We start from the raw sequence: 25,285 nt of genomic DNA, 5'->3' as shown, positions 1-25,285 counted from the left end.
ATTTAATTATGTACTGCTGAGCCTTCCATCGGTGGTCCACTTTGGGCTGGGGTGGCCGACGCTGCTGATTGGCTGCTTTCGTGGCCCTTTGAGCTCCACGGCCTACGTCAGAGCGACCAGACCTCTCTAACAAGCTTGAAACGTAACTCGAGTGAGGAATTGAGAAATGGACAGGGACAGGGACAGGTCAGGTCAGGTCGGGTTGGGGGGCATGCACTGGTACAACATGTCGCCGCACCCACCACAGGACAAAACAGTTTGGGATCCTAGTTGGCAAACCCTCCAGGCAGACACGCGGCCCTCTCCCAACATCTCTCTGCCGCAGCCAGGTGTTACATGGGTATCCACCTTGGCCTGGTCCAGCCACTCGGGTACTCACCAATGAGCCGGACCACCCTCAGCCGGAATCGCCCCACATGGCCGTTGTGCTGTAACTGACACCCCTCACAATGCAGGTCATGTGCCTCATTTGGGACTCCGTGAGCGAGCAACACAAAGTCAAACCCAAAGATTCTCTGAAGAGACACCACAGAAGTCCAGTCTTCACCTCAGGTCACTGGATAGCGGCCATGTCTCACAACCTTATAGCCAGACAGGGAGCACCAGGACTCTAAAGACTTGGACCTTCGTCCTTCTACAGAGATATCGGGGGCACCACACACCCCTTTCCAGCGACCTCAGGACCCCTGTGTATATCAGCCCAAGACATACACACACACACACACACACAGGCACAGAGACACAAGTGCAGAACTCCCTTTTTATGTTCTTCCTTATTAGCCCACCATGCTCAAATCACTAGTATTGCTCAGTCACTTTTTCTTCTTCTCCTCTCTCTTTCTTTGATTCTCTCTTTTCTTTTCTTTTCTTTACCACCTTCACTCCTCCACACAGAAGCTCTCTCCTACACCTCCCGGAATGGAGTGAGGTGGTCTCTTTTATAGTGCTCCAGGTGCACTCTGATCTTCTTCCGGCTGCACTCCCGAGTGTGTCGGAAGTTCTGTAAGGGTCCCCGGAAGTACTCCACATGTTTCTTCCAGCAGCACTTCTGGGTGTCCATGTCCAGTCCATGGCATCCTGGTGGTGACCACAGGCCCCAATAGGGTTGAACCTCCAAGCCCCAAGCCCATGGCCCCCGATACAATCCAGGGAGACGTCCCGGGTGAAGGTATTGTCGTAGATATGTCCTCTCCCCTGGTCCTTCCACTAGATGGGCGTTCCAACTGGTCAAGGCCCCCAGTGGTCTGTCAACCGCTCTCCCCCACTCTCCCAATCCATCTACTGACTTCATAGGAAGAGTCACCAGAGTCACATGAATATCAGTAAGTAAACCTCTCGATGAGGTGACACTCTCTCCGCAGACAGACACACTGCTGTGCCCAAGAGGTCATTAAAGGCCTGGCTTTTTGGTGTTTATCAGGACCCTCAGACCCCTCACTCAGTCTCTCGAGCACCCCGATCAGAGACTCCATTGACTCCACGAAGATCACAGCCTCGTTGGCAAAGTCAAGACCAGTGAACCTCTCTTCACCAGCAGAAGCCGCTCAGCCGCTGACCAAAACAACAAAAGGGGAAATAAGAGAAAGGGGGGTCCGAATCCTTCCTGAATCCACTCCAAAATCCTTGGGCTCACCACTCGGCCCTTTAACAACCTGGCATGAGTGCTTGTGATGTGCTGTGGGCACTGAGGTGGACTGCCATCCCATCCAGTCCTGCGGGGGGGCTCGGGGGGGTTCCCACCTTTCAGTCAGGACAGACCCCCCTCCCCAGTTCCCTGTACTAGATAAGCAGGTTATATAAGCGGATACAGAAATGGTAGGAAGCTTAACTTTTCCTTTTCTTTCTCGCCTGAAGCCGTCTGCCTCGGGTGCCCATCTCGTAATTAGCTGGGCATCACATTTAATTATCAATCCTACACTGCGGCCTGCAACTGAATGCAAATTAGAAAAGGTAAAGATAAAAAAAAAAAGAACAAAGCGGTAAAATTAAGCAACACAAAAGCAGATTAATCAGCAGAATTAGGCAATAAAATCATCTCGTCTTTCTGGCGGAGCGCTAGTGTATTTATTTAAATGAGCCCTTTGCACTCGGTGGGATGAGGAAAATTAGCAATAGAGAGCATCGTCTGCAGACTGCTGATTAATTCACTCGGAGAGACGTATCCCCCCCCGAGATCAGTGCTAATAGCATCTGAAGAAGTGATCACACGCCAGTGCTGGGCTGGTGGGCCGCCCGCAGCCAGTCTCCGAGGCGGGTTAAAGATGAGGCGGGACGAGCGGACCACTCTGCTGTCCAAGGCCTATAGTATCGTCAGGTCAGACTTTGATGTGTGTCCATTATCATGGTCTGGGAAGGGGGGGCGGGGATCAGATGTTCCAAGCCCCCATCTCGTCGGCCCAAACCACCTAAATTATGTGTGATGTACCAATCCAGGTGAGTGCGGGACACTAATGGGACTAATCGGTGGTGAGATGGGATAAGGAAGCTGAGCCCCCCAAATGGAACAAGTCAGGCAAATGGAACAGAAAGACACAGGACGTGGGCCAGTGCCAGTCAGACAAGGTGGGCTGCTCAGGGTGTGACACCTGCTAAATCATAATGGGGGGGATCCTGCACCATAGATGACACGACAGCAGCATAAGAAGGGTGGGACGGTGGTGGGTAAACAATCTGAGGATATCGTGTCACTAGAGGAATGTGGTGGGATGCGACACCTGTGGGGTCCATACATACATGTCTTTAGGGTCCACATCAACTAGTCAGAGCTGAGACACTTGGGGTCTATTCACGCTGGTTAGATGAGACAGATGGCATGTGGGGTCCACACATGCATGTCTTTGGAGGTCGATATCAGTTTCACAGTGTGAAGACCCCCGGAGTGTTTTTGCATCAGTTAAGCAAGACAGATGGCATGGGGGGGGTCCATATTAACTAGACCAAAGAGAGAGAGAGACCCCTGGGGTCTGTCCATGTAAATGCAATGAGACAGAGGGCACGTCGAGTCGGTCTTTAGGGGTCCCCATGAATCAGATGAAACTGAGACCCTTTGGGGTATATTCATGTCAGTTAGGAGAGACAGAGGGGTCCATAATAGCTAGACCAGAAAGAGAGAGAGAGAGAGAGAGAGACCCTTGGGGTGTGTCCACGTTGGAGCAATGAGATGGTGGGAGCACTTTAACTCCACACACAGAGAGGTCTTTAGGGGTCCCCATGAATCAGACGAAACAGAGACCTTCATATTCATGTCAGAAAACATGTGGTGTGCACACACACAAGTCTTTAAGGATCCATGCCAGTTTGACAGTGTGAAGACCCTCAGAGTGTTTTCACATCACTTAAATGGGAGAGATAGAATGTGGGGTCAACATGTGCAGGTCGTAAGGGTCCACACCAACCAGACGGAGATGAGGACCCTGTGATATGTCCTTGTCAATCACATGATGCAGAGGTCACATGAAGATCCATCCTAGCAAGACCAGAGAGAGACCCCTGGGCTGCGTCCATGTCACCTCAATGTCACAGAGGGCACGTGGGGTCCATACACCTCAGGTATTTAGGACACCTCATCAATTAGGCAGAATTGAGACCCCCAGGGTGTGCCTACGTAACTTAAATGATACAGCTGTTAAATAGGGGCTACCTAATGAAGAGATTGGAGGGAGACCCTGGGGGGGACAGAGGGCTTATGGGTGGCTGGGGAATTGTCCATGTGGATTAGACTGCACAGAGACTGTTGTTCTGTGTCCACATCAGTCAGAAGAAACAGAGACAGCATGCAGGGTCCACTTACTGAGGTCTTAAGGGGTCCTTATCAATTGGGTAGGGCCGAGACCCTTGGGGTGTATTCATGTCAGGCAAATGAGACAGAGTGCACGTCGAGCCCATGCACACGTCTCTAGGGGTCCTCATCAATCAGACAGAACAGAGATCCTTTGGGATGCATTTGTGTCGGTTTAATAAGATAAAAAGCATGTTAAGTGCACCCGCAGGGGTCTTCAGGGGTCCTTATGAATCAGACGGAGCTGAAACTCTTGGGGTATATTCATGTCAGTTAAATGAGACAGGGGGCAAGTGGGGTCCGTACACAAGGGTCTTTAGAGGTTGATATCAGTTTGACAGTATGAAGACCCTTGTATTGTTTTCACATCAATTAAAAAAGACAGAGGAGTGGGGTCTACACACGGCACTTTAGGGGTCCATATCAATCAGACAGAACTTAGACCTTTTGGAATGTATTTACATCAGTTAGAGCACATCTGGGGTCCATACACACAAATCTTTAGGGTCCATATGGACCTGAGACCCTAGTGATGTGTCAAATGAGATGGAGGTCCTTGAGGGTCCACAGAGGTGTAGCACAAAACTTTGTGCTTTGTACATAAGCAGTCTCTGTGGACCCCTACCTCTCAAAAACAAACTTTTCATTCCTGGCTTCAAGGCCCCCGAGCCAGTGGGTCCTAGGAAACCCCTCCCCACTACGATGTCCATGGGGGTCCTTATTAGTTAGACCAGAAAGAGAGAGACCCTCTGGATGGGTGCATGTCTCTTAAATGAGTCAGTGGGCATGTGGGGTCCATACATGCAGGTGTTCAGAGCTTCATATCAATTTGACAGGATGGAGACCCATGAGATGTGTGATGTGTCCACAAACATACAGGTCTCTAGGGGTCCTTATCAATTAATCAATCAAGACCTCTTAGGGGGCATTTATGTCAGTTTAATAAGACAGAGTGCACATGGGGTCCATACACACAAATCTTTAGGGTCCATATCTACTATACAGCTCTGAGACCCCAGTGATAGTGGCAGAGATCATATGGGGGTCCATATTAACTAGACCACACAGAGACAGAGAGAGACAGAGAGAGACCCGTGGAGTGTGGTGAAACAGAGGGCACTTTGAGTCTTTAGGGGTCCTAATGAATCAGACAAAACCGAAACCCTTGGGGTATAATCATGTCAGTCAAAATAAGACAGAGGTCCCATCGGTGGGGTCTATAGCAGCTAGACCAGAGAGAGAGAGAGAGACCCTTGGGGTGTTTCTTTGTGAATTAAATGAGAAAGCGGCCACATCGAGTCCACAAACACACACACACACACGGAGCTCTTTAGGGGTCCTCATCAGTTCATTTCAGGTGTGTCTGCCCACGTCAGTTGAATCAGACAGAAGTCAAGTGAAGGGTCCGCATCACTTAGTCCAGACAGAGACCCATGGAGTGCACCTACATCAGTTAAATGAGACTGAGAGGTCTTTCACGGGGTCCATATCTATTAAAGAGACCCGAGACCCTTAGGATTTGTTTACTTCCGAGGCTGTTGCATGGCCAGTGGCAGTTAGTTGGCACTGGAAGCCTCAGCCTGTCGTGCCAGCAGGACGTGACAGAGTCGGCGCCGTCTGTGGACTAATAAGTTTAGCGTCGTTTAAAGCTCAGCCTTGAAGCCCCCCCCCATGGACAATGGCAGTTCTGCGCCGCGCTGCCAGCCTCGTTTATAAAGCCCTCACTTTTAATTCACAGCATCAAATGAGTGTCATTTGTATGAAATACGACCCTGTGTTGGGCTGCCCCTCCGCTTAGTGCTGATGAAGTGACCTCCACAGGGCCATCAAAGCGGAGGCTCATTACGATTCCGTGAAGCCCACTCCCTGCCATATAAATGCAAATAAGCAATAAAATACCTCTGAGTACAAATAAGGCCAAAATGAATTGAATTTGCGCTGAAAAAAAGCAATTTCAGACAACTCAGCTGATGGCGAGCGGGGAGGGCACTGGTTAGTGCAATGAAGGAATGGGAAGTGTAGGGTGGTACCGGGGGGCAGAGCCAACGTGCGGGTCACCCTCGATCACTTATTATTAACATTTTGTTTTAAACCAACAAGGTTACTTTAAAAGGCGCATTGTACACCCGGGCACAACTGTGGCGCTGCCAGTGCTTTCAAGTTTCAAACCCCCCCCCACCAGTTTCTTCAAAAACAATGTTTGCAATGGTAACTTTGTGAAGTATACAGCCTAGACTACTGCACCCACCCGGGGAGACATAGCCTACCCCAGCAGCACCGGGCATAGGGCAGGGAGCCAACCAAAAAGTGGTGCCAGTCCAGTGCAGAGCACACATACAAACACAGAGGCAAGTTAGTGTCACGTGGAACGTCACGTGAAAAATGGGGGATGGTAAAGGGGCAAGCTCCACGCGGGCACGGCCTGAACTGTTCCAGAGCATCGCCTTTTACATTCTGGGACACCGCTGGATGTAGGGGGTCCCTGCCATCTAAATTGTCCCTGTCACTTTCAATATTGGTCACATTCTAGTGGCCACCGTACTGTGCACTGGACTCTACAATGTGCCCTTCTGCCCATTGGTTCAGCATCCCAGCCCAGTGTCCTCAGTCCAGGTTGTCCCAGTTCAGTGCCAAGAAGACAGAAGTGCACTGGAAGAGAAGAGGAAAAAAAGAAAAAGAGAGAGAGAGAGAAAGAAAAAAAAAGGCATCAAGGCCTGGGGGCCGGGGGGTCCGGGGGCTCACCGTGGAGTTGAAGCGCAGGTGGCAGATGTTACACGAGATGATCTGCTTCTTCTTCAGAGGTGGTGGGATCCCGAAAGTGTGATTGATGACGGCCTTCTGCACGGGATCCATCTGTGGTGGGGGGAACAAGGGGGACACGGAGTTAGCAGTGCTTGGCGCTGTGTGTGTGTGGGTGTGGGTGGATGGGGGTTCACGTAAACTGCACAGTGGGGGACAAGCAGAAGTGGGGGAGCTCAGAAACAAGTGCCCTACACTGTCATGCCATGGCACACCCGGATAACCCTCATGGCACATCACTGGGCTGTGGCACACTGGTCGATAAACCCTGCTGTAATGGCATCAATCACTCATTAGTGACTTCATATAGCGCCTTTCACAGTAAACAGCCCAGCATCCACTGTTATAAATACATGACAGCACACAATGGGGGACATCACGGGGGAGTTCACAGAGACGTCAGCCACGATGATGCCACCTAAGCTTGCCAGCAATGGCGCCACTCTAGGTGTGCCAACCACTCTGTGCAGCAGGGTCCTAGACTTTATTTTACTAGGTGGACCCCAGTCAGTCAGGCTGGAGAAGAACATTTTCAAATCAATAACCACAAATATAGGTGTCTGCCAGTGGGTTAGGAGTTGGACCCCCATCTGCAGTCAATTAGCATAGCCCCCACCAATGCTGTGTTCTTTAACCCACCCCTGTTTTCACTTGATACAAATGACTTCAGATCTGTGGCCAAATCTGTAAAAATCCTAAAGTCTGCAGGTGACACAACCATTGTGGGTCTCATTTCTACCAATGATGTGTCTTCCCATAAGAGAGAGGTGGGCTGTCCTGTAGGATGGTGACCTTGTGACGATGTGGAGCTCAATGCTATCAAACTGGTCACTAAGTGTCCACCTCTGCAGATGAATGGCCAGCCTGTGTCTGTGGTTCAGTCCTTTAAATTCCTGGGGACCACTTTCACTGATACATTAAAATGGGACCACCACATCCCCTTCATCATCAAGAAAGCCAGGCAGAGATTGTTCTTCCTTTGCCGGCTAAAGAAGCTCGGCATATCAAGGTGGATGGTGTTACATTTTACTCAGCCATCACTGAGATGTGTTGTGAGTTCCTTCATTACCGCTTGGTCTTCTTTTGCCTCCCCGCTTTCTGAGACTCGGCTGCAGCGGGTGATGTGTTCAGCTGAGGAAATCAGTGGCTGTTGTCTCCCAATGTTAAAAGATCTGCTTATCACCAGAGCGAAAAGGAGAGCAGGAAAGATGGCAGCCAACTCCACCCACCAAAGCAGCTGAGTCCACCCACTAAAGCTGCTGACCCCACCCACCCCAACATCTGACTCCACCCACCCAGCAGCCAACTCATCCCAACAGCTGACTCCACCCATTCCAGCAGCTGACTCTACCCACACAACATCTGACTCCACCCACTTCAGCTGCTGACTCCACCCACCCTAACAGCCAACTCCACCCATGCCAGCAGCTGACTCCACCCATCCGGGCATCTGACTTCACCAATTCCAGCAGTTGACTCCACCCACCCAACAGCTGACTCCATCCATTCCAGCGTTTGACTCTACTCACCCAACATCTGACTCCACCCACTCCAGCAGCTGACTCTACCCATCCCAAAAGCTGATTCAACCACCCTAAGCGCCAACCCCACCCATCCCAGCAGCTGACTCCACCCATCTCAGTATCTGACTCCACCCATTCCAGGATCTGACTCCACCCACTCCTTTTGCTGACTCCACCGCCCCAACAGCTGATTCCACCCACCCCAACAGCTGACAGTGTGACCCAAACTACACGCCATCTCTGTGTCTTCTTTCCTCCAAGTATTGAGATCCTAAATTAACGTAATTAACATATAACTGGCAGCTGCGCTGCTTGTCTCTTCATAAATACTTCATACTTGCTCATCTCGCACTCTTTGATATTGACATTATTTGGTGCAGTTCTTCTATTTATTTGAGTTACCTATTTAAGTTTGTTCAAGACGTTGTTGTATTTGTCTGGTGGTCTGCACAGTGCCAGGTTAATGGTGGGCTGTAATTGTGTTGTCTTGTATCCCACGTGTTGCACCAAACCAAAGTCAATCCTGCTACGTTGCACATGCTAGCAATAAAGTGATTTGGAATTTGTATTCAGATGTATTTGAAGTCCCACACGGTAGGCACTCTTCACTCACAACTGTCTCGCTTCCCAGCAGAACACCAGTATGATTACATTTGTGGCCGATGCCACCATCATTGGACTGATTTCTGGGGGTGTGGTGATGAGTCAGTGTACAGGTGGGAGGGGGCTGGCCTCGTGAGGTGGTGTCCTCCTTAACTCCAGCGAAATGAAGGAGATGATTCTTTGCACACGGAGAGAGGGAGGGAGGGAGGGGTCATTCACAGCAAATCACCACCGTACAGTGGGGAGACTGAGATGGACTGAGTGGCCACCTTTACAACATCTCAGAGGATCCCACTTGGACCGGCCACATCACAGAAACCCCAGCGTTTATGTTTTCTGAGATGGCTGAGGAAATCTGGCCTGTCAAGCGTAATCCTCGGTGACTTCTACTACTCCATTACACTCAGTATGGCTCGGGACCACAAGGCTCTATAGCGGGGGGGTCAAATTGGCAGAAAATATAATTGGAGCAGAACTCCCGGCATCCATAGTAGTGGAGTTCTTAGGAGGGCACATAACATTACTAAGGACACAGCCCACCCAAAACATCAGGGAGACGCTACAAGAGCACTGCATCGAGAGCATCAAGGCTCAAGGGCACCGTTATGCCATCAGGCTTGTAAATCAAACTCATTGACTGCCCTCCCCTCACACAGCAGGGCAGAGCGTGTCTGGAGGACAGAAGCCCATCTTGAGACCAAATACTCGAGTCATTGATTCCTTTATTTAGCATGCACACTTACTTCAGTTTGGTTTTGGCACATATGACAGTAAAGCTGAAGTTGTTTGGTGGGACTTCAACCTGTGACCTAGTGGTTCCACTTAAGTCAATCACTCCTTATATAGCGCCTTTCACGGTAGAGGCTTACAGTGCAGTCCAGTTTATGTTTGTATTTATTGATAATAGTAGAGGCAGTCATAGCGAGTGTTTTGTTGGGAGTCCCAGTGTGAGGTCAGCCTAATGTGTGTCAACCTTGTGTCTCCGCTCCAGTCAGTCATTCTTTATATAGCGCCTTTATATACAGGCCAGGTTCTGTGTACATAATTCATCACTCTGGTTACAGTCACTTAAGTGTCATTTTGAGAGTCATTATGTGAGTAAACCCTGAGGCTCCACTCAGGACACTGTTTCTTTTTATAGCGCCTTTCATGGTGAGATTCAATGTCAACCCACTTCCTAGTGATAAACATTATAACAACCAGTGTGCAGGCAGTTAAATGCCCCTCTGAGTGTCACTGGCTGAGGTAACAGTGGCATGCAATCAAATCTGACATTTTTTTAATTTTATATAGCGCCTTTCATGCTACACCTCCTACTTATATTTCTTTTTAACAATCCGGGGTTGCGCACTTAAACTGGTTCAATGTGGTTTTCATGTTGAGGTAAAGGCTGGATTTGTCAAATCAATGTCAAATGTCATCATTGATCTCATATAGTGCCTTTTGTGTTAAACATTTACAGTGCCACCCAGAGCTCAAGCACCTGGATGCCACACTGAGGGGCAATGGGGGACATAAAGGTGGGATTTAGACCTGTGATGTTGTAGTTCCCAATCCAATCAATCAATCATTCCGTATTTCATATAGCGCCTTTCAGGGCACAGCTCCTATTATTATTTTTTAACCATTTGAGCAGTGGCAGACATTAGGTTGACATGATGATGCCACAAGGTGATTGAAATTTGTGACCGTGTGGTTGAGCCTGCCATTCTTCATTGTCTTCTAGCATCTTTCTTAATTTATTGTTCGAGTCCAGCACATCTTTTATCAGTCTTAGCGCCCCTCAGTTAGGCATCACTAAGTGGTATCTCGTGGACATCACCCTGTGGCCTGTCACAAGCTACCCACTCCCCAAAATTACTGACCCCATTACTCAGCTCAGATTATCCCTATACAGCGCCCCACCATGGCCATTAAAATAAAGGCAGTGTGGGATTCTGCAGGGTGGTCAAATGAACAGGTTTTGGTTGAGAAGCTGGAGGAAAGCCCCCCCCAAACTGAAATTACTTTAAAGACCCTTTGCAGCACTTTATGTCCAGAGAGCTGCTTCAGTCTGCTGGCTGCTGGGATAAAGAAGCCATTGTCTCGGCGAGAGCAAGTGAGCCAGTCGGAGGAGAATTATCTTATCTCCTGTTGAAGAAGCTCCTGCTCGGGGAGATGATTGTGTTTCCCAAGGAAGCCATTTAGTTTGGGAGACAGGTGCATTCATCTTCCCAACGCACAGCCAGCAGGACAAAGCGCCCATTATCTGGGCCCCTGAAATCCATTCCAGAGGTGAGCAGAATAGAAATGGGCAATGATTAATGGCACACCTGTTGGCGCTCACCTAGCTGGCATGTTAATGAGAGGCTGTCGCTTTGCTGCTGGGGGAGGATGGATGCCGTGGGCTGGCGTCCTGCTTGGGCGGAGCAGATGACGGTCGGTGATAACATGGTCTGGTGGAGAAGCCTGGCGGGTATTCTAATGGATGGGCATCTGCAGCAGATTGAAACTCCAGGGCTCATTTCGTTAGCGCACTGTGCCCTGTGGCAGTGCCAAGGCATTTGGTGGCTTGATGCAGGTCTGGTTCTAGAGGCGAAGCCACCATCATGCCATTTAATTTCAGCCACCCCCTCACCCTATAATACCTTCACTTGTTTTCTAAAACAGTATATTTACAATTAAAAATTTTGAAAATTTCCATAATGTCAAAAAAAATTAAAGAAAATTTCTTCGTAGGTAGAAGAAAACTTGACTTATGCATTTAACGAATTGGCGACAAGTTTAATTAATTCATCAGTAAAAGTCCGATTAACACTACAAAAACTTTTGACTGATGCGCTGTGTACTTGAGCTGCCACAATTCACGTGTTGTGACTTTGAAGCAAGTTATGCTTTACATGGGTGGGAGCCACACACATACATTCACAGTGGGCAGCAGGGCACCCCAAAAGGCTATTTAAGGGATCTCCGTTACACATTGTAATGGACCAGCCTTGGTGGGACTGCCTGGCTCTTTCAATGGTCGTCAGATTTGGGAGTGCAGGAGCACCTGAGAGCCACTAGAGGGAGCACTCACTGGTGTAGCCACAGAGGATGAAGCTCATTTCCAGAGGAAACCCTCAAGGGATAAAAGATAAGTTTGGTATTTTTTTAAAGTCAAACTTATTTCTTCTGCTGGAATGTCAAATGTGATGAATTTTATGACTACAAATGTTGGTGATGCGCCATCTGTTTGAATGACAAATGCGATGGATTTTATGATCAGAAGTACTGGTGATGCACCATCTGTTGGAATGACAAATGCAATGTATTTTATGATCAGAAATGTTGGTGATGCGCCATCTGTTGGAATGATAGATGCAGTGCATTTTCTGACTACAAGTGTTGGTGATGCGCCAACTGTTGGAATAACTGATGCAGTACATTTTATGATGACAAATGTTTGTGATACTCCATCTGTTGCAATGACAACTAGAATGCATTTTATGACCAGAAATGATAGTGATGTACCATGTGTTGGAATGACAGAAGGAGTGTATTTTATAACTACAGATGTTTGTGATGCGCCATCTGTTGGAATGACAGATGCAGTGCATTTTCTGACTACAAATGTTTGTGATGCACCATCTGTTGGAATGACAAATGTGATGCATTGTATGATCAGAAATGTTTGTGATACTCCATCTGTTGGAATGACAGATGCAGTGCATTGTATGATCAGAAATGTTGGTGTTGCGGCATCTGTTGGAATGACAAATACAATGCATTTATGACCACAAATTTTGGTGATGCACCATGTGTTGGAATGACAGAAGAAGTGCATTTTATAACTACAGATGTTTGTGATACTCCATCTGTTGGAATGACTAATGCAATGCATTTTATGATCAGAAATGTTTGTGATGCGCCATCTGTTAGAATGAAAAATGTGGGTGATTTTGCCATCTGCTGGAATGATAGATGCAGTGCATTTTGTGATGCGCCACCTGTTGGATTGACAAAACTCAAAAATGCTTTTTATTACAACATATATGCAAAATGTATTCCAACAGACAGGAGCACAGCTAATAAATAAATAATAAATCAACAACACAGCCCTCATAGAAAAATAATAAAATATAAGTGGAATGGAAACAAAGATAGTTTTTTACAAGGGAACAAAATGATTAAATAAAAAGCAATGTGATCTTTACCAGGTATGAACCACTGGCTCATCCCATACCTGAATGAAGCAGAGGGGCCAGATGAGTCAGGGTCACCCCCTTACGCTTCATCACAAAGACCTCCAAACAAAACTTTGAGAATAAACCCAAAGTGTACTCACCGTGTTAAAGTTGGGGAAGAGACTCATCGGGGAAGAGCCATTGAGTCGGAAGGGCAGGAAGTGCTTGAGGTCCAGTTGAGGCTGCAGGGGTCGTCCTGCAACGGGGAGAGTGGCCAGCAAGGGACTGCTCTGACTGGGGGTCCCTGTGAAGTAAAACAAACTGTGTCAGGATGTGAAAGGCACCACAAAGCAACAGTCCATGTGAGAAACACAAGGGCCAAGCCAAGATAAACAAACCGAGTGCCACCTGCCAGTCTGGCCATATTACACAGGCAAAGCATACAGGGGGCCACTGGGTAAAGGAGAAGCTGGAGAGGGAATCACTGATCACCTAAGGCTGGAGATTTGGCTTGTTCTTTTGGAAAAATCTAGATCATTCACATTTACTTGCTTGGCAGTCAATTTTATCCAAAACAACGTAAAAGAGAGGCGAGTAACATTAGTCTGGGGACTGTTTAGGAACAAGTGTGACAGGACAAGGTGACAAAAATGACTACCACAAGTGACAAGCTCAGGACAAAAAATAAGCGAGTTGTGAGTCTCAGATTTTCAAAGCTTAACAGCTGATATGACTGGCAAAGAATCTGATGTGGAGAAATTCAAAGAAATCAAACATCAATACAAACATTCTCTTGACAACTGGAGTCTCACACATGGAGGAAAGAGGCCAAGACCTCCAAAAATGGCCATAAAGCTGGCCAGGACCTTCACTGGTTAACTCAGAAGAGACTCTCTCTGGACCATCTAGCTAGGCCCAAAATGGGGGAAAATCCCCAAAAGGTTCAAAATATAAAGAATCCATCCATCCTTTATCCAACCCGCTATATCCTAACGAAAGGGTCACGGGGGTCTGCTGGAGCCAATCCCAGCCAACACAGGGTGCAAGGCAGGAAACAAACCCCAGGCAGGGTGCCAGTCCACAGTAGGGTGCGCACAGACACACCCACACACCAAGCACACACTAGGGACAACTTAGGATCTCCAATGCACCTGCATGTCTTTGGACTGTGGGAGGATACCCACGCAGACACGGGGAGAACATGCAAACTCCACGCAGGGAGGACCCGGGAAGCAAACCCGGGTCTCCTAACTGCGAGGTGGCAGCGCTACCCACTGTGCCACCGTGCCTCCAAAATATAAAGAAATGTCCCAGAATAGTAGAAAAAGCTCCACAAGAGGAAGGATGACCGTAAACCTTCGACTTGTGCAGAAAAAGGCGAGCAAAGAAATAAATATTAACAAAGAATTAGAAAAAGTACAAAGAAAAAGGCCAAAAGAGCAAAAAATGGCCAAAGGAGTCACCTGAAAGACAAACAAGATTACCGAAGCACAACGTGATGCATCTGGTCGGGATACCTTCAATAGCGCAGCTGCAATAGTTTATGAGCCTTGTGGTTCTCACCCCAAAGCTCTTAAGCCTCCGCAGGAAAAGCCAAGCCTTTTTTAAGTAGGCAGGAGGTGTTGACAGACCCCCAAAAGGCAGTGGGTGATGTCGTCACCCTGGAACCTGAAGCTGCTAACCGTCTGGACCAGGGGTGTGGGGAGGGAGTGTGAATGTGGAGTGGAGTGCAAGCGAGGTGCTGCTTTGGATCCTTCTGAAGTCAGCAATGACCGCCTTTGTCTTGCCGACGTTCAGGGAGAGGTTGTTGCTATGGCAACATACAGGCAGGGATTTGAGCTCCACCCTGTGGGCAGCCTCGTCACTGTTGCTGATGGGAACAATCACAGTGGTGTCACATGCCGGTGAAGTCGGTGAAGCTGCTGTCCTCCTGCCCTGATACACGGTCAATAGGTGAATAGACTGCAGAGCGTATATACATACGACCATTGCACTCCAGGGTCTCTAAAACCCTCAATATGAGAAACCATCAATTGCAGAGACTCAGGAACCATTTAAAAAAACTAAAAATGAGAGTCCAATTATGACCATTGCTTTTTTGAATCATTTCTGTGTTTATAAGAATTAGTTATGGACACTGTGAAATCACTTCAGTTCTTCTTTCCTGACTCAGCGGTACAAGAGAAGCCCACCATATGATATAACATTTGACTCATCTTCATGTGTAGGCAGGCCGGAGGTCAAGCTTTTTGGGGTTTCTCCCCAACCAACCCTTCACTCTTGGCCAAAAGGTCCTCATTTCTGGACCAAATTATGGGCAGAAGTGACACCCTTATGATAAAGAATCAACCAATTTGTGTCTCCAGCAAAAATGACCAGAAGAACCTGAAGATGCGCAGACCCCAGGGATTTACTCCCAAGAATGAGATATGAAGGGTCAAAGTTACTCATTTTCAGAATATTTTGAAAAAATAGGGATAAGTTATATAGGCAGGTTGAGTGTTGTGTTATGCTGTTTTGAGGTTGACAGTCACGATTACGATCATATGCTGGACATTTAATTATTTACTGGTGGTCCTAGCCCTCCACCAGCCACTCCCAGAAGGATCACAATATGGACAGATTTCAAACAGAAGCATGTGGGGTATCATTTCAGGCTATTTCAAGGTCAGTGATTACAAAAATGAGGTTATTTTCAGTTTTTGATCCTTTACTGGGGGTCTAGCCCCCTACATACCTCTATCAGAGGGTGATAAATGACATATTTCTATTATAATTAAAGATATTTAGACTTGAAACATTTCAAATTATGTTGGTCCCCCATCTGAGTAAGCTTTATATAGGCAGACAGAGTGTCGTGTTATGCTGTTTTGAGGTTGCCGATCATGAATATGATCATATTTTGGACATTTAATTCTTTACCGGTGGTCCAAGCCCTCCAACAGCCACTCCCAGAAGGTTCAAAATGGACAAATTTCAAACATAAGCATCGGGGGCATGGTTTCAGGCTATTTCATGGTCAGTGATTATGAATATGGGGTTATTTTTGGTTTTCGGTGCTTTACTAGGGGTCTAGCCCCCTATGGACCTCTATCAGAGGGTGACAAATGACATATTTCTATTATAATCGAAGATATTTAGACTTGAAACATTTCAAGTGATGTTGGACCCCCATCTGAGTACTGGCCAGGCCCAAAGCGGCTGAGCTGTCCTGAAGTGCAGGTTTGCAGGTTATTTGGCTGCTTTGACAGATTTATATATTTATTGATATATTAATTAATATAAATGATTTATTTATTCATTGAATTAAAGCTGTTCTTTTCTTTTCAAGCTGTGGTGCAGTGATCAGCATCAAGGATCAAGCATCCTGGATTGAAATCCTGCAAGGATTTGCTCTTTTATGTGAAGCTTGCATGTTCTCCTGAGGTCCTCCAACATCCCCAAAAGCAGCTCTTTTAACCGGTGGCCCTGCCCCTTTGGGCTCCACACACAGGAGACAGGGCAGATAACAATAAACTCTCTGCTCACTCTTAACAAATCAGAAAAGAAATATTAAACTCAATGTCAAAGAAAATCTGGCCGTTCCAATCTGCTTGGTGCCCAACTGCCACCATGCTATGTCATTTCCAGTGATACGTGTATAGTTTTTGGATTTTCATTTTAATATTTTGCTTCCATTCTCTGTGGATTTCAATTGATCGTTCAGTTTAGGTCAATTCATGTTTGCTTTGATTGCAGTAAATTAAATCATCTACATGGGTTAAGCAAATTGAATTGACTCAGTCAGGCCAAACAAGGTAAGTCAATATCATTTTTTATATGAATTTCAAATTAATTTATTTTTATTCAAGCCCCTCCACTATGGCATCATTTGATTCAAGTCATTTCATTAATTAAAAGGACACACATTAGCTCCATTTAATTCACTTGACATTTCCTTATTTAAATATTCACTGAACACAAATTTCAATCAGTAAGTTGCAAATGACATCAATGAATTCATAGATATTCTTAATATTATTATTATTACAAAATGATATTAAAGAGGGCAGTGAGATTTCAATCAGTCTGTTCACTTTAATTCTGGTCACATGTCAGACATTCACTGGAATTCATTTTTAAATTCCTTCCAGTACACATTTCTGAAGTATGTGCTCAAATGGTGGTCTGTTCTCATACAACCAGGGGGCACAAACAAGCTGCTGAGGATTGGGGGGCTTGATCAGCCCTGAAACACAGCAGGAAAACCGGAAAGAAAATGATGACGACGATGAAGACGATGATGACAACAATGATTGCAACAATGACAATGATGATGATTGCGACTATGATAAACTGACAATGATAGTGATAAAGAGGATGAAAACAACAAACTGTGAAGTAGCTTTTCTTGCTGCCGCCAATGACCAAGTGAAGGCCCTGTCTATTTGGAGATGTGGAAGGAAGACCCACGCAGGTCAGTGGAAAACATGCAAATTTGAACCCAGGATGCTGGGTGTGTGAGGCAGCAGTGATATAAACTGCTCCACCAGGCAGCCCTAATAATTCATTGGTTTGTTCTTGTATTAGCCATGCCAGCTGTCTAAGACACGCTGAAGTCTGAGTAATCAACACAGACCTCAGTGTTAATATTTGCACTGCACCATCCATTGGAATGTATTTTGTTATATGTGTGGTAATAACATGCATTGCATTTGACATTCCAACAGATGGTGCACCACAGACATTAACACTGTTTTTACAATATCCATAGCAAATGGCATAAAACAGGCACATTTCCATTGCTTGTGTCATTCCAACAGATGGCGCATCACTAACTAATAAAATGCATTTCTACAAATGTTTGTGATGCCCCATCTGTTGGAATGTCAAGTACAATGCATATGTCTCTGTTTTATGCCATTTGCAAAAGCAGTGTTAATATTTTGATACACCATCTTTTGGAATGTCAAAAGCAATGCATTGTATTCATATAAATGCTTGTGATGCACCATCTGTTGGAATGAAAATTTCACTGCAAATGTCTCTGTTACAGTATATGACATCTGGTACAAGATTTGCAAAAGCAGCGTTAATGTCTGTGATGCACCATCTGTTGGAATATCAAATTCAGAGTATATATCTGTGTCGCAGTATATGACATTTGGTACAAGATTTGCAAAAGCAGCGTTAATGTCTGTGATGCACCATCTGTTGGAATGACAAATTCACAGCATATGTCTACGTTACAGTATATGACATTTGGTACAAGATTTGCAAAAGCAGCGTTAATGTCTGTGATGCACCATCTGTTGGAATGACAAATTCACAGCATATGTCTACGTTACAGTATATGACATTTGGTACAAGATTTGCAAAAGCAGCGTTAATGTCTGTGATGCACCATCTGTTGGAATGACAAATTCACGGCATACTTCTATGTCGCAGTATATGACATCTGGTACAAGATTTGCAAAAGCAGCGTTAATGTCTGTGATGCACCATCTGTTGGAATATCAAATTCAGAGTATATATCTGTGTCGCAGTATATGACATCTGGTACAAGATTTGCAAAAGCAGTGTTGATGTTTGTTACATGTCATCTGTTGGAATGACAAATGCAATGCATTTATTTATACACGTTTGTGAATAGCCATCTGTTGAAATGACAGAGACACAGCAACCAGACACTTTCCCTTTATTTAAGGTTGAAAGTGCAGCCCCCTTTATGTAAGTCTTGACACCCCTGTGGTGGGATCTTCATGTAAAGCATCTTGATTTGTCTGCAGTGTGCATGTGCGATATTCTAAGTGTATAAAAATGGATTCTGCTTCCTTGTCATCCAAACACAACTGTGATCCGCCCCTCTCCTAGAATGCTCTGCTTTATTTTTTTTAAGCAGAAACCTTGACAATCTCTAAGAAGTGTTTCGATGAGATATGGGGACAGCTTGGCTATTAGCTAAACAAACGAGCCTGATGGACTGAATGGTCTCCCCTCGTTTGTCACATTTCTCACGTTCTTACTTGGCGCAACCTCACTACGACGCTATCGAAGTGGCGACATCACGTGGCCACTGTGAGTACAGCAGGGAGAGCGCAGAGGCGCTGAACATTCCAGTCGTGTGCGCGCCTCGCTGCAGGAGGACAGGCGCGTTTTAAATCGATAACAGCCGAGCGGGACGTTAATCACTCTCTAATCCCTTATCTGGTCCGCTGGGAACTCCAGTGCTGCTAGATAAAACTTCTAATCTTTCCAAGAAATTGAATACAGATCCCGGCGCGTGGCTGTCTCGGATGCCCCGCAGCCTCAACCATTAGTTAACCTGTGTTTGAGTGTGTGTGTGAGGATGGCAAGCAATTTAGAACCACCCCAAAAAAAAAAGAAGGAAGCAGGACCCGGGCAAGAAGTGGGCAGCTTCACATGCTCCCTACAGGGGGCACCAGAGCTCAGTACACCTTGAGTGTGGCCGTTTGAGCAGCAATCGAGAGGTGCCCAACTTACGTAGCTTGAAACACCGTTTACAATGGTGCTGATGGGTGGGAGAGTCCAGTTTTCTGGTTAAGGGCTCCTCTACTGCCAAGTGTGTCCTGGACTGCCCAGCAGACAGTGGCATAGCTGCTTGCTTCTGTAAATTTAGCTGTTTTAACGAATTACATATTGTTTTGATTACTTCTGGGGGACTACAACATCATGGGTAGAACATGCCAAGGTCACACAGAAGGTGTATGATGGCAGCTTAATCCCTGTGGCACTGGTAATCGATAATCAAAAACCATTACTAGTACACAGGCTGGCAAAAATTAATAAAAAAACAGGAGTGTGTGGGCATCATGTGAAGTCTGCTGTGGCACTGTGCCCCCCAGAAGTGAAGGCGTCTCAGCAGTTCTTCCCAGTTCATTTTTGCGCCAAAATAATCCCAACTGAGCCCCATGTGGGAGACCTCATCAGTCGAGATGAACCACAATGGAGTGCACTGAAAGTGCCATCTGATATTAGTAGCTCATGGCTAAATTGGCACACTGCTTCATTTAAAGGACTCCACAACATGGAGAGGCATGGCTCCTGAAAGCAAGCGCAGTTGGCAGCTGCACCATTTACAGTATATAGGAGGCAATATTAATGAGCCTTTATTTTATATAGCATCTTTGACAGGGCATCCTACCATGGACCCTCGTATAATGGTCAGCTAAGTCTTCTACAGACAAGACATGTTGTTTAAATCCTTAACATGCTCAGCGTCCATTAACCAATAGTGTATATAGCGCCTTTCTTTTTAGATAGCTCCTTTTGCAAAGTGCGCCATCATACAGATTGTCGCAGGAAATGAGACTTGATATGGGGCGACCATAGAGTTACAATGATAGAATGTGGACCCCTTGTTTGAAAGCATCTTTACTTTATATAGCTCCTTTCGCAGCACACACAATCGCGGGGTCTCTTTTGAGGGATTGCTTTGTGGTCGGCTAACTCTTCCACAGAACCGTTGTTTTTAATTCTTATGCTCAACATCCATTATTTGATACTGTATATAGCACCCAGCTCTTTATATAGCTCCTTTCACATAGCGTGCCATCATACGGATAGCAGGAAATGAGATATGATGTGGGGCGACCATAGAGTTACAATGATAGAATGTGGACCCCTTGTTTGAAGCCCTTCAGATACTCAGCTTCACTCTTTCCTTTATGTCGCTCCTTTCAACAGAACACTCACTTACGGGGATTCTTCTAATTGGCGAACTCTGTTGCAGACCTGTTGATTTCAAATCCTTTCATTTGTTACACTCAGTGACCACTGCGTATGGTGCCCTGCTTTATTTATAGCTCCTTTCACACAGCATGCTTCAGAAGAGTGGCACCCAACAGGAAAGGAAACTTGGCTGTGGGGATGCCACACAGATTCTCAAGGATAGACTCACAGACTCCACGTTCGAAACCCTTCCAATACTCAGCCTCAATCTTCACTTTATATAGCTCCTTTCACAGAGCACACATTTCTGGAGACTCCTCTAAAGGACGCCACGAGTGCCAGAAAACTTGTGATGCTCAGGATTCATTAATCGATATCGTAGTTAGCACCTTTCTTTAAATATAGCTCCTTTCACATAGTGAGACACTCCTCTGAAAGATGCTAAAAGGAAAGGAGACTGTGGCTCAGGAGTGACCACAGAGATACAAAGATAAACTGTGGACCCCTACTTTAAAATCCTAAACTCAACTTCTTTACTTCTTAAAATGGATTGCATTTGTCATTCCAACAGATGGCACCTCACAAAGATTACACTAATAAAATGGATTGCATTTGCCATTCCAACTAATGGTGCATCACAAACACAAACACTGCTTTTATGAATCACATACCAAATGGCATATAACACAGACAAATGCATTGATTTGTCATTCCGACAGATGGAGCATCACAAACATCTACAGTATACTAATAAAATGCATTGCATTTATCATTCCAACTAGCAGCGCATCACATACATGAACACTGTTTTTACTAATCACAGAGACAAACCAACAGATAGAGCATTACAAACATCTATAGTAGTAAAATGCATTGTATTTGTCATTCCAACTAGTGGTGCATCACAAACACGAACACTGCTCTTACAAATCACATATCAAATGGCATATACCAGAGACAAATGCCTTGCATTTGTCATTCCAACAGATGGCGCATCACAAACATCCGTAGTAGTAAAATGCTTTACATTTTCCATTCCAACTAGTGGCGCATCATAAACACTGCTTTTATGAATCACATACCAAATGGCATATAACACAGACAAATGCATTGATTTGTGATTCACAAGCATCTATAGTAGTAAAATGCATTGCATTTGTCATTACAACTAGCGGCACATCACAAACACGAACACTGCTCTTACAAATCACATTTCAAATGGCATATAACAGAGACAAATGCTTTGCATGGCGCATCACAGACATCTGTAGTAGTAAAATGCATTACATTTTCCATTCCAACTAGTGGCGCATCATGAACACTGCTTTTATGAGTCACATACCAGATGGCATATAACACAGATAAATACATTGATTTGTCATTACAACAGATGGCACCTCACAAACATCTGTAGTAGTACAATGCATTGCATTAGCTCTTCCAAATAGTGGCACATCACAAACATGAACACTGCTTTTATGAATCATATTCCAAATAGCCTATAACACAGACAAATGCATTGATTTGTCACTCCAACAGATGGAGCATCACAAACATGCAAATTAATGTAACAGCATTACAGCCAATCAGGATGAGGACATACACAAGGCTAAAGTGTGCACTGGATGGGGACCTGCCAATCACAAGTATACACCCCCAGCTGCCATAAATTACTATAACAATACTGGAGCCAATGGGGGCAAGGACTGGCACAAGGTATGTGCTGAAAAGAGCACCTGTCAATCACAGCCAAACACCCACCTAGAATATGTAAGCATCACAAATCGATGTAACGGTACTGTAACAATATTGTCCCTTTATTATTAATTATCTATGTATGGCATGTTTTCAATCAAGGCAAGGACTGGCACAAGGCAGTGGTATGCACTGGACAGAACACCTGCCAGTCACCCGCCTGGAATACATGAGCACCTCACCTCACAAACGTCTGTAGTAGTAAAATGCATTGCATTTGCCATTTCAACTAGTGGCGCTTCATGAACACTGCTTTTATGAAACCTATACATGCATGAATTGATTACTACAAATGTTTGTGATGCCCCTTCTGTTGGAATGACAAATTCTATGCATTTCACTGCATACATTGCAAAATACATGCCAATAAATGGTGCATTGAGATCTGCGTTGATTATTTCAGCATGTCTTAGATGGGTAGCACAGCTAGTGACACAATGAGCCACTAAGGGATTTGCTTTCCATCTTCAGTTTCTAGCCTGAGATTGGCCCCTTAGCAATGACGCAAGGATGGTCCTGTCTTTTGGGGTTTAACCCACAAAATACAGGGAATTGTGCTTGCCTGGTGCACCTTTGACGTATCTCCCTGCCAGAACACATGGTAAGACTTGCAAAAGAGGTAGGACTCAGACCACCTGAGGGAAGTCCTAGTGATGTCAATGTCAGAGAAGGTGCGCACACGAGGAGGATCTGATGATGGACTGTGTCGAAGGCAGAGGAGAGATCTAGCAGGATGAAGACAGATGACATTTTAGTACGACAATCCCTGAATCGGGCATCGACTTGCCACACGGGGGACACCCGACATGAAAACCCCGGTCTCCTTATTGTGAGGTAGCAGCTGTACTCCTGCTCCACCCTGCCACCCAAGATCGAGATCCATGAAGCCAAACATGTGGATATTGGAGTTCAACCATGGCGGTCATACAAAGGAATACAAAACCAATGGCAATGTCTTACTTGATATCGGTATGGCTGACTGAGCTCCCCTTTCAGGTTTTGCAGATGGACTTTCTAACTGCACCATAAAGCTAAAAGAGAGCGGCGCGCTAACACGTAGGGGGGCTCAGCTCTGGGATGACCCCTTGTCTGAAATACCGAGCACCAGTCTTTAATTTATATAGCTCCTTTCACAGAGCACACACATACGCTCGTGGCACCACTTCTGAAGGACGAGCACTGGAAAACTGAAGTGGGATTCCACAGTTTCGATGCAGAGCAAAAACGCACAGTTGAACGAATTAATCGGTAAGAGTTCGAGTACTGCCACTTATCCGTCAAGTGTTCATTTAAGTTGTCGCGGTGCTGGTGTTCCCTGTTAGGTAGATGACCACGAAGTCAATTGTCAATCTCTGGTTTGTAAAGTCGGCGTCGAAGTTTTGAGGCGGTGACTAAAGTTGGGGGGCTTGGAAGATCGGAAAGAAAGTATGGTTTTCTCCATCCTACGATAAATAATGTCATTTTGACTCTGAAGCCCTGATGTTGCAAACCCCCCGACTCGCTCGCAAGTCCAATGCATCTGCATTAACGCAGCCGCCCACGGCTGAAGGACACCGGCCCTAAATCACGTTAAAATACTCGTACAAGTCCGCCGCCACCTTAAATTATTCAAGACGCTTATTAACAAACGAGTGGGCGCCGAGCTTGGCGGCTTCAGGGAGTCGCCTCTATTCCCTCAAATCACTTTTTAAACATCCAACCGGTGAATAATTAATATGACACCGGGGATGCGTGGAAAGAACGATCAATACATTCCGTTGAACAAGTCGGTGCGCGCGGAGTAAGTGACTCGTGGCGGGCTCGCGCTCTCTGTCTCTCCCGTTTGCTCTGCGTGCCACGCGCGGCGCCGCTAATCTCCTTTCAGCAGTAACGACTCCCGCGGCTCCGTTCTGTCGCCCTATCCCCCCGCGCAGCGCAGCACAGCGTAGCGCACCCTCCATCTCATTAATCTTCAAGGCACTTAAGCCCCCGTGAAAGATTTCATTCTTTATCCTTCTCCTTCCCCTCCATTTCCATTATCTTCTCTAATGGAAAACGTCCCTTTCATCTTTTCCTCTTGTCTTCGCGCGAGCCATCCGCAAGTGGCGGGAATTTGTATGTGGAGCACTTTTTTGGTGGGGGGCGCTCTAGAGCCGCGAAGAGGTTGGTCATTGGTCTGGAGTGCAGTGGTCAGCATCAAAGCGTTAAGGGGATGAACGGTCACTCGTGATTCCTGTTCCAAATAAGTCTAGTACTTGACCAATTAGACCGCTTGGCGTTAAATATAAAGACTTTTTTTATTTTGATAACTTCCATTATTAGTAACAATATACGTAATGTCCACCGGGTGGCGCCCGTTTGCTGTTGCTGGGCTGTCGTGGTGTCAAACGTGCACTTGCAGACCGCCCGAGCTCCACTGAACAGCCAATGGGATTGCACTGACCGGAACTCCGACGGGCTGCAGCTTGACTCCGTTGAATTTGATTGGCTTCACATTCTGCTCTGAGTGCCCGCCTTTCTGCTGAACTCCACCCCCCAGCCTGGAGTGGGCGGAGTTGAAAAGTTTTGCTAAACCTTACACGGATCCTGGAAAACACTTCGTTGTTTTTTCTTTCCGACCCCAAAGAAGTGATACAAACATGGACTGAAATAAAAGGAACAGATGTGAGTAAACTGAAAGAGATCTAGGGGTGGCCCTCTTGTCTCCCATCCCCACGATCCCAAATTCAGTTTTTGGATCGGGTTTGCAAGATCCTTACATTGGTAGGTTGGCGGATCTTACTGCGATGGATCCTCCTCCCTATCCACTGCTTGTAGATGTCTTGATACTCCTGTCTCCTGAGAACCTGGGGTTCAACTTCCCCACTTCCACGTTCTATTGTAGGAATGCAGGAGTGAGACTGGACTCCATTGAAGCCTTGCAAGCATCTCGGATCAGGAAACAAGCCGGAAACAAAAGTGAAGACCACACTCACCCAGGCAGCCATCTCCTTCAGTCGACGAAACGTTAGCAGTCACTAACAGGCGAGAAC

At 46.1% G+C, this 25,285-nt stretch overlaps 1 protein-coding gene across 6 annotated transcripts in view; it reads right to left on the bottom strand.

Moving 5' to 3' along the window:
* Positions 1 to 25,285, bottom strand: part of znf385c (zinc finger protein 385C) — a 311,149-nt gene that overhangs the window by 22,977 nt on the left and 262,887 nt on the right. For 5 of the 6 annotated variants that reach the window (XM_039739851.1, XM_039739856.1, XM_039739854.1 and 2 more), the window contains 2 exons: positions 13,010 to 13,152; positions 6,521 to 6,631 (listed from right to left, as the gene is read on the bottom strand). In XM_039739851.1, the coding sequence (XP_039595785.1) occupies positions 6,521 to 6,631; positions 13,010 to 13,152 (254 nt within the window). The remainder of the gene's footprint in view (positions 1 to 6,520; positions 6,632 to 13,009; positions 13,153 to 25,285) is intronic. The other variant, XM_039739852.1, reaches the window with a different exon arrangement.

Source organism: Polypterus senegalus, chromosome 17, assembly GCF_016835505.1.
Source record: "Polypterus senegalus isolate Bchr_013 chromosome 17, ASM1683550v1, whole genome shotgun sequence".
In the NCBI taxonomy this organism is placed as follows: Eukaryota; Metazoa; Chordata; class Cladistia; order Polypteriformes; family Polypteridae; genus Polypterus; species Polypterus senegalus.
This window is presented reverse-complemented; position numbering and strand designations above follow the sequence as displayed.